This window comes from Ailuropoda melanoleuca, chromosome 15 (assembly GCF_002007445.2).
Source record: "Ailuropoda melanoleuca isolate Jingjing chromosome 15, ASM200744v2, whole genome shotgun sequence".
Taxonomy (NCBI): Eukaryota; Metazoa; Chordata; class Mammalia; order Carnivora; family Ursidae; genus Ailuropoda; species Ailuropoda melanoleuca.
In genome coordinates, this window is record NC_048232.1 from 12264634 (window position 1) to 12285131 (window position 20498).

Below are 20498 nucleotides of genomic sequence, written 5' to 3' on the forward strand. Positions count from 1 at the left end.
CTACTGGAAGGACTATAGCTCTAGCAATTTTCACCTCTTTTACCACCTAAAACCCAGTCTAGTAACACTCAGGGGAAAGGTTTATAGAGAACAGAGTCAGAAACCATTCAGGTAGGAACACTTTAAGACTGACAGGGTACAGCAAAAAGAGGAGTGGAGTGCAATTAGGAAGCTGTAAATAATACATTCATCTAACTGTCTTGCTCATGGACTCTGATCTCTGCACTTTGTTACCTATGTTTCTTCTCTATCTGTTCCTGACTCTAACTTGTTTCCTCTTGGCTGGATCCATGAACTTGCTGGCTATTCTTCTCAACAGCTCTTCTATGTTGCATTTTGACCATAGCTCTTATTCTCTGTCCCTCACCTGTCCTCCACCCTGCCTCTCCAGGGTGGGATGATCAGGTTCTCCTCCACCAACTGCTTACTCTTTTCCTTGTTTCATGGTCTAGATACCTTTGAATAGGGCTAATACCCGCTATGGGGAATTTAGAAGAAAGGTGGTTAAGTGACAGGAGAAGGGGATGAGGCAAAGAGGTAATAGGAAGCGGGAAAGAGTGAAGCCAGGGAAGAGCCATGGAGGGATAGGAAGAATTATAAGGTCATTCAGGTAATATTTGGGGGATAAAACATTGAAGGAATGAAGACAAATGGTAAATGGGATTCTCTGAGAACAAAAGTAAAGTATGTGGAGGTGAGAGTTGAACAAAGGTAAAGAAAATAGGCGTAATAGTCAAAGGGGAGGTGTGTGGCAGGAGTGAGTGTCGGTGATGTGAGATACAGGGCCATTCCAAGGTGAAATGATAAAGGTGGGCAACTGAAACATTAAGCAGAGGACTCCCATTAAAGGCGGCTGTCATAGTTCTTGTCTTGAAGAAAGGAATATTCTGAAGTTTGTATGTTTGTTTATGTGTTATCTCTTTTTAATCAACAGACCAACCTAATTCTTTTAGGTTGGTATTATTATTATTCCTCATTTTACAGAGGCTTGAACTCACAATCCTGAGATCAAAAGTCACATGCTCTTCTGACTAAACCAGGCAGCCACCTCAAGAAAGGGATATCCTAAAAGATGGCTTAAATAAGTACGAAAATAACTAGACAACAAGGTAGACTATTAACCACAACCAGAAAAGTACAAATAAAGGGTAATGAGGTATAGAAAAAAGGATGCCGTTGCAGTCAACACTTAGTGCTGTGCCTTGTATGGAGTATACACTCAACAAAACCATTTCAGTAGAAAAGCTGATATTGGAAAGGGTACATGTGTGCTTTTGAAATTGCATAGCTGATGTTTAATTCTCTACTAATGATTCTCATCAATGGATGCACATAAGAATCCCCTGGGAAGCCTTTAGAATGACTAATATCTAGACTCCACATTCAGAGATTCTGAGTTCTTGGGTCTGGGGTAAAGTATGGGCATTAGTATTTTTCTAAAGCTCTCAGATGATTCTAATAGCCAGCCAGGATGAGAAACCTCTGGTCCATGTGTATATTTTTTTCTTTTGGAAGGTTAAGGGGCTTAGAATCAAAGGATAGAAATGCAAATTTGGGAAATAGGAGGTATGGATTCTAGATTTAGCACTAGTGGCCTTGAATATATCTTGGATAATTTCCTGTCGGGGCGCTTGGGTGGCTCAATTAGTTGGCTGTCTGACTCTTGATTTTGTCTCACTGTGGAGTCTGCTTGTCCCTCTCCCTCTCCCTCTGCCCCTACCTCGGCCTTGCTCCCGCACACTTTGTATTTCTCTAAAATAAATAAATAAATCTTTTAAAAAACTTCCTTTCATCAATACAATAAAAAATGGTATATAAACTCAGGGTAATTTATTGTTTCTGTCTCTTGTCTCTATCAGGAGTTTGGGGAATTAAACTTGAGGATTTTTCAGTAGGAAGTTAGTATGTAAATACATTTAAATACTATAATCAATCAAAGGACAATCATGAGGTTTTTTTGGGTTTTGCTTTTGTTTTTATTTTACTTTTTAAAAATTGAGGTTGAGGCACTGGGTGGCTCAGTTGGTTAAGCATCTGCCTTAGGTTCAGGTCATGACCCTAGGATCCTGGGATTGAGTCCTGCGTCTGGCTCCTTGCTCAGCAGGAAGTCTGCTTCTCTCTCTGCCCCTCCCCCTGCTCGTGTTCTCTCTTGTGCTCACTCTCTCTCTCAAATAAATAAAATCTTTAAAAAAATTGAGGTAAAATTGACATGTAACATTAGTTTCAGATGTATCATTATTTTGATAACAAATCTATTATAAGAGTCCATTTATCANAATCTATTATGATCAAGAGTCCATTTATCACATTAAAAAATATTTTATTTATCTATTTGACACACAGATATAGTGAGAGAAGAGAGAGCACAATCAGGGGGAGAGGGAGAAGCAGACTCCCCACTGAGCAAGGAGCCCAATGTGGGGCTTGATGCCAGGACCCTGGGATCATGACCTGAGCCGAAGGCAGACGCTTAACTGACTGAGCCACCCAAACACCCCCATTTATCATATTAATTTATGCATTTTGACATCCATCATCTCATTTGTTTCTCTCAAAATCTTTGCCGGTTAAGTATTATCTTTATTTTACTAATGACTGACTTACAATCACACCTCCTTTTGTGACAAAGCCACTCTCTATTTTTCTTTCTTCAGTCTTAGGTACCCTTCTAATTCTTTGTTGACGTGGTATATTTTACAATGAGTCAGTAGTATTGGTTTAATGTAAAGAGTAAAAACTGTAGCTCTGTTCAACCAATAGCCTAACTGGCAGGATGATGGAACAGAAATAAAATATATTGAGGAGGATAAGTAAGTCAGGAGAAATTGGCATTTGCCACTGGCCATTGCTAAGCAGATTAAAAAGACAAAAAACAGTAACAAACTACAATAAACTATTCAGGTTTTAGCATCATAACTGCTAAATTAATGTTGAAAGAATGAATAAATGAATGGGTGAATTTTAAAATATTTATGGAAACGACCATAATGATACATAAAATCATTGAATACTTACGCACGCCAGGCACTATGTTTAGCCCTTTTTATGTATTATCTCTCCCTTTTTTTTTTCTTTTTAAGATTTTAAGTAATCTCTACACTCAGTGTGGGGCTTGAACTCACAAGTCCAAGATCCATAGCTGCATGCTCCACTGACTGAGCCAGCCAGGCGCCCCTGTGTTATCTCTTTTTAATCAACACACCAACCTAATTCTTTTAGGTAGGTATTATATTATTCCTCATTTTACAGATGAAGAAACTGAAGTCCAGAAAGATTAATTATATACTGAGGCTCTGTCCTTTAGCTAAGGTCCCCAAGGTCCTTAGGTACCGAATTTCATAATGCAATTGGCTGACCCTACTCCTCCTTGAGCAAGCCAGGCCCAAGTGCATCTATTTGTCTTTTCTGTTTGTGGTGCCACCTGCTGGATATGGGACCTGCTCTTGTTCCCTTTCCCGACCACTATCTCTTCCAGCCATTTCTAGTAGTGACTTCCTGTTCCAAAGTCTGTCCGCACTGCTTGCCCGGGTACCCCTTCAGCCTTAATTGGGGACAGGAATACATGGCCACAGGGTTGATAATTTCATACACAGCATGGAGACTCTGGCCGCCCGTGGATGGATTCCAGTCCTCTGGATCCTGCCTTGGCTCTCATCTCTTCTGTCTTACCCTTGTCAGCCACAGCAAAAACCTGGGTATCCTCTGTCCAGCCATTCTGCAGTTTATCGATTCGGTGGAAGCCATCAGTTCTAAGGTGCACCATTAAAAGAAATGTACTACTAAGAAAAATAAACCCACCCAATTATTATTTTATTTTTATTTTTATTTTTAGAGAGGGTACGAGGGGCATGTGCAGAGGAAGAGGGAGAGGGAGAGAGAGAATCTTAAGCAGGTTCCACACCCTGGGTAGAGCTGGACACAGGGCTTGATCTCACAACCCTGAGATCACGACCTGAGCCAAAATCAAAAGTCGGACACTTAACTGAGCAAACCACCCAGGTGCCCCATAAACACACCCAATTGTGATGACATGATGTCACCAATTGAAAGATTCATCCCTGTTTCAGAGTAGTTAAAATGTGTAAAAAAAAAAAAGAGCATCTTAAAATTGCTGAAATAGAGTGTATAAATGGGTTCTGATAGATTTTTCTGACACTTAGAGGCCGTTCATAACCAGCTTTTCTCATGACCACTGCTATTGCCGATTGCAATGTTTGTCCCTCCTTTCAGGTGCTGTGAACTGTAGCAACTTTTGTCACAAATAGGGCTTTCCTCAAAAAATTGGTGAAGTGTGTATATTTTGGGGTGTGGTGGTTCATGCAGGAGAAGAGAATGGTAGAGTGAGCTAAGAAATGGATGCAGTCAGAACGTGGAATATACCAGATGACAGGGAGTTTAGGGAGGTTCTTGAAGTATCTCTTTTAGCACTTCGTGATACATAATATTTCCATCTTCCCCCAAAAAAAGTTCTTTCCTGCCCCTTTGTAGTCAGTTGCCAGCCCAAACCCCAGCTCCTGGCAGTCACTAATCTGCTATCACTATAGTTTTAACTTTTTAAAAACAAAAAAACTGGTGGCTTTTAACTTTTTAAAAATTGGTGGCTCAGTCGGTTAAGCATCTGACTCTTGATCTCAGCTCAGGTCTTGATCTCAGCACCATGAGTTCAAGCCCCACATTGGTGTCCATGCTGGGTGTGGAGCCTGCGTAAAAAAAAAAAGAATTCATGTGCATGGAATCATGCAGCATGNTGTTCTCTCTTGTGCTCACTCTCTCTCTCAAATAAATAAAATCTTTAAAAAAATTGAGGTAAAATTGACATGTAACATTAGTTTCAGATGTATCATTATTTTGATAACAAATCTATTATAAGAGTCCATTTATCACATTAAAAAATATTTTATTTATCTATTTGACACACAGAGAGATATAGTGAGAGAGAGAGAGAGAGAGCACAATCAGGGGGAGACGGAGAAGCAGACTCCCCACTGAGCAAGGAGCCCAATGTGGGGCTTGATGCCAGGACCCTAAGATCATGACCTGAGCCGAAGGCAGACGCTTAACTGACTGAGCCACCCAAACACCCCCATTTATCATATTAATTTATGCATTTTGACATCCATCATCTCATTTGTTTCTCTCAAAATCTTTGCCGGTTAAGTATTATCTTTATTTTACTAATGACTGACTTACAATCACACCTCCTTTTGTGACAAAGCCACTCTCTATTTTTCTTTCTTCAGTCTTAGGTACCCTTCTAATTCTTTGTTGACGTGGTATATTTTACAATGAGTCAGTAGTATTGGTTTAATGTAAAGAGTAAAAACTGTAGCTCTGTTCAACCAATAGCCTAACTGGCAGGATGATGGAACAGAAATAAAATATATTGAGGAGGATAAGTAAGTCAGGAGAAATTGGCATTTGCCACTGGCCATTGCTAAGCAGATTAAAAAGACAAAAAACAGTAACAAACTACAATAAACTATTCAGGTTTTAGCATCATAACTGCTAAATTAATGTTGAAAGAATGAATAAATGAATGGGTGAATTTTAAAATGTTTATGGAAACGACCATAATGATACATAAAATCATTGAATACTTACGCACGCCAGGCACTATGTTTAGCCCTTTTTATGTATTATCTCTCCCTTTTTTTTTTCTTTTTAAGTTTTTAAGTAATCTCTACACTCAGTGTGGGGCTTGAACTCACAAGTCCAAGATCCATAGCTGCATGCTCCACTGACTGAGCCAGCCAGGCGCCCCTGTGTTATCTCTTTTTAATCAACACACCAACCTAATTCTTTTAGGTAGGTATTATATTATTCCTCATTTTACAGATGAAGAAACTGAAGTCCAGAAAGATTAATTATATACTGAGGCTCTGTCCTTTAGCTAAGGTCCCCAAGGTCCTTAGGTACCGAATTTCATAATGCAATTGGCTGACCCTACTCCTCCTTGAGCAAGCCAGGCCCAAGTGCATCTATTTGTCTTTTCTGTTTGTGGTGCCACCTGCTGGATATGGGACCTGCTCTTGTTCCCTTTCCCGACCACTATCTCTTCCAGCCATTTCTAGTAGTGACTTCCTGTTCCAAAGTCTGTCCGCACTGCTTGCCCGGGTACCCCTTCAGCCTTAATTGGGGACAGGAATACATGGCCACAGGGTTGATAATTTCATACACAGCATGGAGACTCTGGCCGCCCGTGGATGGATTCCAGTCCTCTGGATCCTGCCTTGGCTCTCATCTCTTCTGTCTTACCCTTGTCAGCCACAGCAAAAACCTGGGTATCCTCTGTCCAGCCATTCTGCAGTTTATCGATTCGGTGGAAGCCATCAGTTCTAAGGTGCACCATTAAAAGAAATGTACTACTAAGAAAAATAAACCCACCCAATTATTATTTTATTTTTATTTTTATTTTTAGAGAGGGTACGAGGGGCATGTGCAGAGGAAGAGGGAGAGGGAGAGAGAGAATCTTAAGCAGGTTCCACACCCTGGGTAGAGCTGGACACAGGGCTTGATCTCACAACCCTGAGATCACGACCTGAGCCAAAATCAAAAGTCGGACACTTAACTGAGCAAACCACCCAGGTGCCCCATAAACACACCCAATTGTGATGACATGATGTCACCAATTGAAAGATTCATCCCTGTTTCAGAGTAGTTAAAATGTGTAAAAAAAAAAAAGAGCATCTTAAAATTGCTGAAATAGAGTGTATAAATGGGTTCTGATAGATTTTTCTGACACTTAGAGGCCGTTCATAACCAGCTTTTCTCATGACCACTGCTATTGCCGATTGCAATGTTTGTCCCTCCTTTCAGGTGCTGTGAACTGTAGCAACTTTTGTCACAAATAGGGCTTTCCTCAAAAAATTGGTGAAGTGTGTATATTTTGGGGTGTGGTGGTTCATGCAGGAGAAGAGAATGGTAGAGTGAGCTAAGAAATGGATGCAGTCAGAACGTGGAATATACCAGATGACAGGGAGTTTAGGGAGGTTCTTGAAGTATCTCTTTTAGCACTTCGTGATACATAATATTTCCATCTTCCCCCAAAAAAAGTTCTTTCCTGCCCCTTTGTAGTCAGTTGCCAGCCCAAACCCCAGCTCCTGGCAGTCACTAATCTGCTATCACTATAGTTTTAACTTTTTAAAAACAAAAAAACTGGTGGCTTTTAACTTTTTAAAAATTGGTGGCTCAGTCGGTTAAGCATCTGACTCTTGATCTCAGCTCAGGTCTTGATCTCAGCACCATGAGTTCAAGCCCCACATTGGTGTCCATGCTGGGTGTGGAGCCTGCGTAAAAAAAAAAAGAATTCATGTGCATGGAATCATGCAGCATGTGATATTTTGTGTCCAAGATATTTCACTTAGCATAAGGTTTTGAAACTTTTTCATGTCGCTGCCTGTCTCAGCTGTTAATTCCCTTTTATTGCGGAATTGTACTCCTTTGAATGGACTGTACCACAATTTATTTATCCATTTATCAGTTGGTTTATATTTGGGTTGTGCCCCACCCCAAATGGGGGCACAATTCAGTCTTTCACCATCTAATATGATATTAGCTATAGGTTTTTTGTAAATGCTCTTTTTCCGAGTTTGCTCTCTTTAGCTGTGGGTGTCGGATTCTGTAAAATGCTTTTTTCCTCTGTCATTTAATTCCGTCACTTGGTTTTCTTCTTCGGCCTATTGATATGGTGGATGACATTGTTTGATTTTTGGATGTTGAACCACACCAGAGGTGTGGTATTCTTTTTAGGTATATAATTCTTTTTATACCTGGTTGGATTGAATTTGCTAACGTTTTGTTAAGAAATTTTGTGTCTTAAGTTTATGAGAGATGTTGGTTTATTGTTTTCTTTTTCTGTGCTGTCTTTGTCTGGTTTCGATATCAGGGGAACACTGGCCTCATTAAATGAGTTGGGAAGTGTCACCTCCTTTTCCATTCTCTGAAAGAAACTGTCCAAAATTTGTGTTAATGCTTCTTTAAATATTTGGTAACTTCTCCAATGAATCTATTAGGGCCTGCAGATTCCTGTTTATATCCCACAAATTTTTATGCCCTGTGCTCTGATTTTCAATCAGTTCAAAATACTTTCTAATTTCCCCAGTAATTTCTTCTTTGAGTCTATGAGTTATTTATAAGGGTGTTTAATTTCCAGTATTTGGGGATTTTTCTAGATATCTTTCTGTTACTGATTACTAGTTTAGTTTGTTATCAGGAAACATACAGTGCATGGTTTTAATAATTTTAAATTTATTGAGACTTCTTTAATGTCCCAGAATATGATCTGTTTTAATGCGTATTCCAAATGGACTTTAAAAGAACATGTATATAGGGGCTCCTGGCTGGCTCACTTGGTGGAGCATGGAACTCTTGATCTTGGGATTATGAGGCGAAGCCCCATGTTGGGTGTAGAGCTCGCTTTAAAAAAATAAATAAAAGAGCACACATGCATTCTGATGTTCAGGGTAGAGTGTTCTATAATTTTAATTAGCTCATGTTAGTTTGGATAGTGTTCAAGCCTACTGTATTCTTACTGATTTTCTGTCCACTTATTCTATCAACTACTGATAGTAATGTATGGAAATCTCTACTTATAATTGTGGACTTGTTTACTTCTTTCAATTCTAACAGTTTTTGCTTCATGTATGTTGATATTACGTTATTAAATACATACACATTTAGGATTGCCTGTCCTCTTGTTACTTCAAAATCTTTATCATTATAAAATATCCCTCTTGCTCCTTAATAATATTCCTTATTCCAAAGTTTACTTTGTCTGATATTACTATAGCCACTCCCAATTCTTTTTATTAATGTCAACATGCATATATCCTATCCCATCCTTTTACCTTTAACTTACTTGTGTTTTTATATTTAAATTAGGATTCTTGCAGACATCATATGGCTGGGTCTTGTTTGTTTTTTTTAAGTCCACCTGATAATCTCTGCCTTTCAATTATACTGTTTAAGCAATTTATATTTAATGCAATTATTGATTTAAATATTTTTTACCTTTCTTTTAAAGAGATTAAACAATTAGGAAAAATCTTTTATATTTTATCCACATGTTTAACATTTCCATACTATTCTTAGTCCTTTTGCATCATTTTTCTTTCATATGAAGAACTTCAACATTTCTTTCTTTTTAAAAGATTTATTTATTTGTTGTAGAGAGGGGGAAGGGGCAGAGGGGGAGGGAGAGGGACAAACAGACTTGGTCTTGAGCACTGAGCCCCATGTGGGGCTCTATCTCAGGGCCCTGAGATCATGACCTGAGCCGAAACCAAGAGTTGGATGCTTAACTGACTGTGCCACTCGGGTGTCCCAAGAACTTCAGCATTTCTTGTAGCCTAGTCTTGCTGATGAATCCTCTCAACAGTTTTTGTCTAAAAAAAAATCTTTAGTTTGTTTCCATTTTTAATGGATATTTTTGCTGAGTGTAGAATTCTAGGTTGGCAGTTTTTTCCTTCAATACTTTAAAAATGTCATTCCTTTTTCTTCTAGCTTGTGCCATTTCTTTTTCCTAAAAGATTTTATTTATTTGAGAGAGGGAGAGAGAGCACAAGCAGGGGGAGGGGCAAAGGGAGAGGGAGAAGCAGACTCCCCGCTGAGCAGGGAGCCCGACACGGGACTCGGTCCCAGGACCCTTGTATCATGACCTTAGCCAAAGGCAGACACTTAACCGACTGAGCCACCCAGGTGGCCCTAGCTTGTGTCATTTCTAATAGGAACTCTGTAATCATTCTTCCCTTTGTTCCTCTCTACATAATGGCTTTAGGGGGGCAGCTTTAAACACATTCCTTTATCACTGTGTCCCACAGATTTGATTATGATGCTCTTTGGTGTAGTTTTCTGTTGAGTTCATGAGATTTTTTTGATCTGTGTGCTTTCTAGTCTTCATCAAATTTGGAAAAATTTTGGCCATTGCTTCTTGAAATATACACCCCCCCCAACCCCTGCATCTCTGACTTCCTGGGGCTCCAATTACAGATACGTTAGACTGCTTGATATCGTTCCACTGGTCATCATGCTATATTATTTTTTTCATTTCATTTCAGATATTGTGTTTTTCATCTCTAGAAGTTCCATTTGGTCTTGTTTTCTTCCCTTTCTCTCTTCATTATATTTATGTTTTCCTGTGCATTCCTGAGTATCTGGAGCATATTTATAATAGCTGGTTTAGAAGCTTTGCTAGTTCATCATCTCTGTCATTTCTAGGTTTATTTATATTGATTGACTTTTCTTCTGGTTATGGATTATATTTTCTGCATGTCTGGTCATTTTGTTTGGATCTCAAGATACTGGATTTTTATGTTTTGGAGTGCTGGATTTTGTTGTATTCCTTCAAAAATATTGGCCTTTTATCTGACTGACAGTTAAGTTAGTTGGAATCAGTTTGATCCTTTGGAGGCTTGCTTTTCTGCTTTGGTAGGGTGAATCAAAGCAGTCTTCAGTCTAAGATAATTTAGCCCCCCTCCGTGGGTGATTCCCTTCTGAAGACTTCATCCCATGTCTGGAAAATTCCTGAGTCCCTGTGAGAGCTCTGGACATTGCATGTCCCACTGCTTTAGGTTGGTTCTTTGCTCAGTCTTGGGAATTTCAACTATATATATGCAGATCAGGATTCAGCCAACGATTTGAAGGGTCTCCTCTGCAGATCTCTCGAGATCTCCCCCTGGCCCCCCCTTTTCCTTTCTAGTACTCTGCCCCCACAAACATAGCTTCCTCAATCTGCCAGCACTCTTTCCTCAATTCAGTGAGACAACTGGGTGCTGTTTAGATTTCCTATACCTGTGCTGTGTCCTGGAAACTGTCTCCATGTACTAATCCTGGGCTAGGACTCACCTCAGTTGCTTTCCTTCTCTTAGGAATCATATGGCCCTTTGTGCATGTTGTCCAATGTCTGAAAAATAGTCAATTTTCACATATTTTGCCTGTTTTTCTAGTTGTTTATGGTGGGACAGAAGTTCCTATAGCAGTTAGTCCTTCAGGCCAAAAGCAACAGTCCACTATACTTTTCCACCATTTTTGTGACTGTTACTGAAAATGCATGCTTCTGTACGATCTTCAAGGTCATTATCTCCAATTATGAAAACCCTGCTCCATATTATAAGTGAAACATGGAATTTATATATTAGCTTTTGAAAGTTGACATTTGCTCTGAATGTACAAAAGCAATAGCAAGTTTGCTGACGCATTGGCAGGAATCAAAGCGGTGTCGCTAAATTGCGTGAGGAGCCCTATTCTTCATCTGCCTGTGGTCACACACACAAAAGCCGTTTTCACTTAAAAAATGTTCTTAATAAAAAAGTAAAAATTAATTTTACCAACTCTTGACACATAAGTAGGCATCTTTTTAATATTCTGTGTGATGAAACAGGAAGTACACATAAGCACTTCTGCTCCATATTGAAGGATGATGGTTGGCCTCAGGAAAGGCTCCGTGTAATTGTTTGAATTGCAGACTGAACTAGCTCTTTTTTCATGGGGTGCTACTTTTACTTAAAAGAATAACCAGTGGACAAATACCGTTATTCAGATTTGGGTATTTGGCGGAAGTTTTCTTGTAAATAAACAAAGTGAGCCTGTCTTTCAGAGAAAACAACTGATAATATTTGTTGCTAGTGATAAAATATGAGCTTTCAGGGAAAATGAACATTTTACAATTAGTAAATTGTGTCTGCCACCATGAGCTTAATAGCTTCCCAATAATTGAAAGGCTTTTCTGAAGAGATTCAGGGGGTGATATTAATGGATGTGATTTCTAAAATATTGTGTAATAAAGTGTGTCAACATTTGGAAGATTCACGTGAATCGGTGAACTAAGATTTTCCAAATGACCAGTGCATGATGATACAACATTATGTGCATGTAAAAGAGCCATTCGAAGTTCAAGATAGGCCAATGGATTTTAGTATAATGGAGTATGAAAAGTTTTTCAATATGTAGCACACCTGGGTGGCTCAGTCAGTGAAGTGTCTGATTCTCGATTTTGGCTCAGGTCATGATCTCAGGGTCGTGAGATCAAGCCCCATGTCCACCTCCACGATGAGTGTGGAGCCCGCTTAAGATTTTTTCTCTCTCCCTTTCCCTCTGCCCCACCCCTCGTGCTTGTGAACTCCAGCTCCCATGCTCTCGCAGTCTCTCTTAAAAACAAAAAAATTTGAAAAGTTCATCAATACGGTTTCAGATTACAGCTAACTTTTAGGAGACTGCCACTTGTCATGTTTGGGTATAGTATCAAAGAAAAATGTCCACAATTATCTGACAAATCATATGCTTCCTGGGGACCTGACTGGCTGTGACTCTTAATCTGGGGGTCATGTGCTCCATGTTGGGTGTAGAGTTTACAAAAAAAAAAAGTCTTTTTTTTAATCTTTATCTTTTATCTTTATCTTTTCCAAGTACGTATTTGTGTGAGGCTAGACTTTCTTCATGTAGTTCAGATGAACTAACATAACAGATTGAATGCAGAAGCAGATATGAGAATCTGGATTTCTTTCTTTCTTTCTTTCTTTCTTTCTTTCTTTCTTTCTTTCTTTCTTTCCTTTCTTTCTTTTCTCACTTACGTCTGACACTAAAGAGACTTACAATAATGTGAAAGAAAACCACTCTTCTTCCTAAATTTTTTTAAAATATCTTTTACCAAATAGATTATTTATATGGATATATAATAATATGTTGTTATTTTAAAATGAATTAATAATTTGACATTTTTTCCTGTTTTAATTTCTAGGATGGTAAATACTGATAGTTTTAACCTATATAAGCAAAGCCTTTCTGAAAAATTCAAGCATTTTTAAGAATAGAAAGGGGCTTTTTGCCAGAAAGTTTGAATTATCTGTTCTTTAAAGATTGCATGCAGGGAAAACATTGGGATCTGGTGCTTTTTGAAAGGGGGGGATCTATCATCACCTTTTTTTCTTTCCACTGTAATTGCTTATTTCAGTTTTATACTTTTAGTTGAACACTTTTGATAAGTTTTTGTTAGGAAATTGCATCTTTTAGGTTTTTTAAAATGTATTGCCATTGTGTTTCAGATAGTATTTCTCACATTTCCTTTAAGGCTTTTTCTACCCTAGGTTATTTCTCCTTTCTTATTCCTAAACTTGGATTTTTTTTCTCCTGAACCCACTCTTTATTTCACTCAGCACCTACATCCCACTAATAAAACAGCACAAAAGCTTTGGGACTAAGGGAATACAAGGGGAGACCACAGCAGACGAGCACTGTCCAGGAAGAAGGAAAGGGGGCTGATGGATGTGTGGGCTGTCCTTCTTGTTTGATTGCTGCAGAAGTTGCAGACAAAGAGAAATCAGTGGGGTCTGCCTGCTGGTCTCTCAGCCTAGGCTTCACAGGGCTGTTGTTTGTAGATCCACCAGGATCCAGGCCTTTCTTCTCAAATTTTAGCATCCTTAACTTCAATTTTGCTTGTGTTACCAGATTTGGATCAGGCTCTGGAGTCACTGGCTAACCCTATTCACAGAATTGGCTGATGTGAAAGCTAGACTGCAAATTTAATAGTTTCCTAACTAATGAACCCGAATACCGGTGTCTGCCAATCAATGCATTGCTTTCTTTGCATGCAAGTAGTTACGGTGTCCTAGAGACTGTTCTTAGAGATGCATCTGTAAGGGAGTGAGGAAGGCAGGGTTTGGTGGAGGGAGTTGCAACTCAGATTTCCTGTGACCCCATGAGAGCTCTGCAGTGAGAATGACCCTTTGGGATGCTCTAAGTTGAGGCAGTGAGACGGGCCTTGGAATCCCCACATCAGTCAGTCGTTGGTTATGGACACTGCCTGGGAGGGCCTGTAACCATGGCCGAGGCAGGTCCCTGCAACCTGGGGCTTTGCCCAGTGAGGGATGCACTGGGCACCCCCTGTTCCCAGCAGATGGGGGATGGGTTCTTGGGCCCTAAAAAGAGGTCCTGGGCAGAACACCACAGCATTCACTACAAACACATTGGTTGTAAGATACATCCTGAATTCAGAAACGTTAACTGTGAAGAAAGTGGTAGAAATATGTTGTAAAGATTCAGTAGTGTTTTTTGGTGTAGAGATGCAAGCTGGACGCCAGGCCGAATCCAAGTAGAGAATGGAAATCCAGAGGGTCTTGGAGATTGTTCTCCATTGTCCATCATTTATGATTTTTTTAAAAAAAAATCTGTTTTACTCTTCCTTCTTGATAGTCCAACTTTCTTTGCTGAAGAGTTTAGCAAAGCCCACATGGGAAGTGGATGATGGCCAACACTGTGCTGGTGAGTATATAACTTGGCTCTCTGGTGGAAAAGAAGCGTGCACGTATATTCATGTAATTTTTACTGGTATAAAGGCTATGGAGGACACAATTTTAGGTAATAAGAAACTATACAATATTTTTTGCTATAAGTTCCATATAGCTAGTTGGTTCTCACAGAATGCTTTAATTGATTTTTGCCGAACTCTTGTAACCCCAGCTAACCTGTGGTTATAAAGGATGAATGAATCTACCTCTGACATGAATGCTGGTTAATATTTTTGCTTAAATTAATGAGTAAGACAAAAGTGAAACAACAAAGATGCGTGTTAGAACTTCATTTGTTTGTCATGTGAGACAACTTCTTTATTGAATCAGACGATAGTTCTGGAATCCCGGAAGACTATCTCAAGTCTCTTTCCTCTTTACTTGGTACGTAACAGCCGCAGACACAACACTTTTAATTTGTGTCAGTTGTTTTTGACGGGAGAGAGATTTTGCTCCTCAGGGGACCTTTGGCAATGTCCAGAGACATTTTTTGCTTGTCACAACTATAGAAGGAGGGTGTTACTGGCATCTAATAGGTAAATAGATGCCAAACATCTCTCTCCCCAAAAAGAATTATCTGGTCCAAGGTTGAGAATCACTGATCTGTATTAGTAACATTTTCTTCATAACTCTTTAAAGTTTAGACAATCAACAAAATAATAAATCAAGTCCAGATTTATAGCAGTTGCCAATTTTTGTAAATATTCCCACTCTGGCTGCTTGAATCTACCAATATGACATCTTCGAGTAAGGAGTCGTTGAAAAATGTGCATAGCACATTACATGGAATTTCTACCACAAAGAGGCAATAGTTATAACTAACTCCAAGAGTATAAATTATAGTAAAATGTAGTAGTGTAATTGTACATAATAGGTTCTGTGTATTTATTACCTGTATTTATAATGTATTTAGGTAAATAAACATTTAACTTTCAATAATGGCTATGCTTAACAGCTGACATAAAATTCTTAAAGATTTGGCAGTTCACTCTTGCAGGTCCGTATAGACAGTCTGGTTCCAGCTTGCCACTGAAATGGCTATCCACCACTCTCGGATTCACATTTTATATTTCCTGCATCTTAGAAAGATTGACCCAATTCCAATGCCAGTTTTTTAGGGAAGGGACTCTGGTTGGCCCAGGTTGTGTCAGGCACCTGCCCATGGTATAGCCACATAAAGCAGGTATGTGAATGTGGCTGGATCCAAAGGGAGCCTGTCCCCTCCCATCAGGAAATTTCTGGAAGCATCCCTGTGAGTGGGAGTACATCCTAAGAGGAGACAACGACTGCTATAGACACACTGGCACTTGCTTCCTCCTCCGCTCCTGTTTATCAAGACTCCATGCAGACCGAGTTTCTGACTCATCCACTTTTTCCTCCCTGGAGAGATTTCAAAATAATGTATTAGATCAGTGGTTCTCAAAGTATGGTGCCTGGATCAACAGCTGCTGCTTTACTTGGGAGCTTGTAAAAAGCAAATTATTGGACACGACTCCACACCTCTTGACTGAGATGTTCTGGGGTTGGGGACCAGCAGTCTGGGTTTCAAAAAGTCCTCCAGGTTATTCGAAGGCAAACTGAAGATTGAGGGCCACTGTACTAGACTATCTAGTCTTAAAAAAGTTACATTCTGTTCTTTAGGACAGCAACAAAACAAACCCAGGTCATCTTGATTAAATTTGGTATTTCTTCTAGTCTTCAGAAATGACAAATAATCTCCCTTTGGATAAATTACTCTAGCAGAGCAATAATCTCATCAATCTTATATTGATTTTTACTATTTCTTCTTTTAGCAAATGACTGGTCTTTTATTTCTGTGAATACTTTATTACAACCCCATCTATGCTATTAAGTCATATTTATCTTACATAATTTAAGTTTTCAGGATCTATTTTTTTTAAGATTTTATTTATTTATTTGACAGAGATAGAGACAGCCAGCAAGAGAGGGAACACAAGCAGGGGGAACGGGAGAGGAAGAAGCAGGCTCATAGTGGAGGAGCCTGATGTGGGGCTCGATCCCACAACGCCGGGATCACACCCTGAGCCGAAGGCAGACGCCCAACCGCTGTGCCACCCAGGCGCCCCTTCAGGATCTATTTCTTGATTCCCAAGCTAGCTGGTAATATCCTCAAGAGTAGGAATGACATTTTATATTTGGTTTAGACCACAGACCCTAATGTAGTAGAGAGCTCACAGTAAGACACCTAAATGTTGGTTGAATAATTATGAAGATTTACACAAATATTTTTTGTCCAATCTTTTGCTTTCTTTTATTGGCATTATTTAAAGTTTATCGTACATAATTTCTAAAGTAGTCACACTGGAAACATTTATAAAGAATTTCAATAATTAACACAGACAATGACTGCTCTCTGGATATTTTCTCCAAATTATGGAACTGGTATCAAGTTATGGTGTGAAGATGAAAAGAATCACCAGTGGTTACTATGGACAGATAACAAGCCAATATTTTGATATGTTCCCTTCCAATCCTTTTTTCTAAGCTTGTATGAACCAAAAAGACACCATATGCTATATTTCTAGTTTCATTAGTTTACTTTTTTACTAAGCACCATATCATGAGCATTCTCATATAATTGAATATTTTCTGAAACATAGTTTTTAAGGTTCCAGATTTTTCTGTTGTATGTATATTTGGGATATTTGGGTTGTTAACAATATCTCACTTTTTAAATAACTACCGTGATGGAATAGGATGTATTTTAAAGATTTTATTTGTTTGTTTAGAGTGCACAAGCAAGGGGTAGGGCAGAGGGAGGAGAGAGAGAATCTAAAACGGACAACTTGCTGAGTCGGGGGGTGGGGGGGGCTTAATCTCATGACCCTGAGATTAACCAGAGCCAAAATCAAGGGCCAGATGCTCAACCGACTGAGCCACCCGGGCGCTCCAGGATGCATATTTTGAAAATGAACACATTGTCCCTTAGTGTTGGGACCGGTTGGTTCTCTCCTGGTCGCCTTTTCTCCCTTCTGTATTGAAAAACTTACGTCAGTTCCCTTGTTCAAGTACACATCTCCCACTGTTCCATCTCAAGCCTTTGTCAGGATTTAACGCATGTGTTTACATAAACATTGAAATCAGTGAGATTCTGAAATTTAAAAGGAGCCTGTTTTTGGTAGCTAGTTTTTTCTCTGGTTTACACTTACTTTCTCCCATTGGCCAGATGTTCTTTGGCTGGAAACTTCCATTACTGTTACTGTTATCCCTGTCAGTCCTTCATTCAGGTTTCTGTGTAGTAATCTCTTATCCCTAAGACAGGAAAATGCTAATAAATTATTTGCTTAGGGAATTATAAGTGACTCAGGAGACTGATAGCCATTTAAGAGTGTTGCCATGTTTATTAGCTCAAGGACCTTTTCTTTGTAAACTATTTTAAGCTTTCCAAAGCCCTAAAAATTAGCACAGCATCTTAGGTCAGAGAGTGAGTTAACTTTCTATGTTGATTTATTTCTGGTAAAAGTCAGCTATCTTTTGGATGAAAGGTAACCAACACACACAATCATACACACACACACACACACACACACACGTGTACAAAACTTTGTAAATTGATTGAACAGTTCTCTACCATTTTTATTTCAATAGACTGAACTGAATGATATTTCTTTCCTTTTTGAGTGGGAAAAACTAACCTGTCAAATATTGTTCAGTTATGACTTATCTGGAATTTCAAAAACAGCTTCAATGGCATAGAACCAAAGATAAATGCTTTGTAAACAGTTCTTAGGGTCTTTTAAAAGTTAAAATCTTAGATATAATTTTCCTCCCCAATTTAATTTTTCTTCTTGGGTTGGACTTACGCACATGCACACACTTTCTGATTACATCTCCAATCATGTCCCTGAAAATCTCAATTGCTGAACATATGACCATAAAAATTATCTCAGTTAGCTTGGGGTAAATATTCAATTATCACCAAGATATGTAAGCAGTTTAGAACTGAGAAATGAGTGACATTTACTTCTGAAACGACTTGAATGGGTGTAGTTGCTTAACTTTACAGGAAACTTAATGGGCTGGCAATGAACACTGCCTCTTCATTCTGTACTTATGAGCTAATAGAACTGTTCAGTTTTCCCACTTTAGTGCATTCATTTTGGCAAGCAGGTAACTTCAGGAACTCTGGTGTGAACTGGTTTAATGAGTGAGGATCTGTCTCTAATTAATATAATTGAAGTGTTCTATGAGGAGGCTTTTGCCTCTGAACTAGCAGGTAGAAGCAGGTGTAATAACTTCTTATTAAAAATACAGCATGTGGGGGCGCCTGGGTGGCACAGCGGTTAAGCGTCTGCCTTCGGCTCAGGGCGTGATACCGGCGTTATGGGATCGGGCCCCACATCAGGCTCTTCAGCTATGAGCCTGCTTCTTCCTCTCCCACTCCCCCTGCTTGTGTTCCCTCTCTCGCTGGCTGTCTCTATCTCTGTCAAGTAAATAAATAAATAAATCTTAAAAAAAAAAAAACCAGCATGTGGACCTCCACAGGCTTCCAGAAGACTCCCCTTTAAGTCTACTTTGAATTGTATCTCGACTAGCGTAAACGACCGGCGCGCTGCCGGAGGGCGCCGCCAGGGGGCGGAAGTCTACAGCGGCTTCGTCAATAACAGGGGCCCTGGAGCACTCCCTCCCCGCCTCTCGCTCACTTCAGCTTCCGCCGGAAGCGGTTTTTGATAGTCGTTGTCGGGTATTTGAGCTTGTTTGTGGTGGTTTCGCGGCCCCTGGCTGGTTGAGGCTTGGTCCGAGGAGCCCGAGAGCAAAGCTCGGGGCGTAAACCCGGGCAGCGAGATGGACGTTTTGAAATCGGAGATCCTCCGGAAGCGGCAGCTGGTGGAGGACAGGAACCTCTTGGTGGTGAGGATCCTTGGAGGTCGTGGGGCTTTGGCGGTCGAAGACTTGTGTGTGGGTAGGTGGGTGGCGCTGGGAGTGAGGGGAGGGGTGAAGGGGTCTGGGAGAGGATGAGGCTTGGTGGGAGCTCCGCAGCTACCCAGAGCGGCCCCTCTAGTCCCACCCGTTGACACCTCCCTCGGGAGTCTTAGGTGGGGAATTGCAGCAAACCCCAAGATTTTGGCAAATTTCCCCCCCAACTTCCCCCTTGCCCTCGAAGTTTCCCTGTCTTCCCCTTACACCCGCTCCCACCTGTCCGTGTTCTGCGAAGGTGCCCCGGTTCTGCTGGTTCGCGTCTGTCGTTTTACTAAGGGTTTGTGCCCTGCTGAAACAAGAGAGTAAGGACAGGCCCAGAATTATTTTAAAAACTCCGTCCTACTGTTGAAACCTGAATTTTTATTACATCCTCCCCAACACATTAACAAAAGTCTGTTGATCAGCCCTTCGTAGGACGCTAAAACTGTTGTTTACGGTGGAGTAAAAGGAGAAAGAATTGCGTGATTTAGCAACTTCCTTAACTAGATGTTCGTGACTTTGTTGCCTATCAGTAACTGAGACCAGCCTTGGGCCTCTGGAGCCCTTTACACTTTTCCAAATTATTGAGGATAAGAAAGGGCTTTTGTTCATGTGTTTATCGATATTTACTGCATTAGAAGTTAAAGCTGAGGAGTTTTTCTTACTGTTAGTTGACATACAAAATTTTATTAGTTGCAGGTGCATAACATAGTGATTGACAATTACAAATGTTAGGAAATGCTGACCACAGTGTAGTTTAATATCTGTCACCAACAAAGGTATTAAAATGTTATTAAGTGTATTCCCAATGCCGTACTTTTCATCCCCATGACTTATTTGTAACGGAAAGTTTGTATCTTTTAGTCCCCTTCACCTGTCTTGCTCGCTACCCCCCATCACCATTTCTTTGTATTTATTAGTTTCTGTTTTGTTTGTTCGTTTTGTTTTTTAGATTCCATATATAAGTGAGATCATATGGTATTTCGTTTTCTGGCTTACTCCATTTAGCATAATACCCTCTAGCTCCATCTGTATTGTCCCAAATGGCAAGATTTCATTTTTTGATGCACAACTAAAGAATCTTACATAGAATCAACGATGTGTAGTTAACTTTCTGCGTCGTAGTGTCCATCAGTAGTTTTCAAATTTTTCACTGCCCCAGTCACAGTAAGAGATTTTTATATTTTGCTCTGATATGTATGTGGAGAAAGTTTGATGAAACAGTTCTTTCCTTAACTACATGTGATTCTATCATATATTTTAATCCATTCTGTTTGATTTAAAAATGACCTCATTGAA

At 39.7% G+C, this 20498-nt stretch overlaps 1 protein-coding gene across 8 annotated transcripts in view; it reads left to right on the forward strand.

Moving 5' to 3' along the window:
- The first annotated feature begins 18942 nt into the window (after nucleotides 1-18942).
- PRPF18 (pre-mRNA processing factor 18) overlaps nucleotides 18943-20498 on the forward strand; it is a 79829-nt gene continuing 78273 nt past the window's right edge. Inside the window, exon 1 of one of the 8 annotated variants that reach the window (XM_034644338.1) lies at nucleotides 18943-19203. In XM_034644338.1, the coding sequence (XP_034500229.1) occupies nucleotides 19086-19203 (118 nt within the window). In that variant the 5' untranslated portion in view covers nucleotides 18943-19085. The remainder of the gene's footprint in view (nucleotides 19204-20498) is intronic. The other 7 variants (XM_034644339.1, XM_019806330.2, XM_034644340.1 and 4 more) reach the window with 7 other exon arrangements.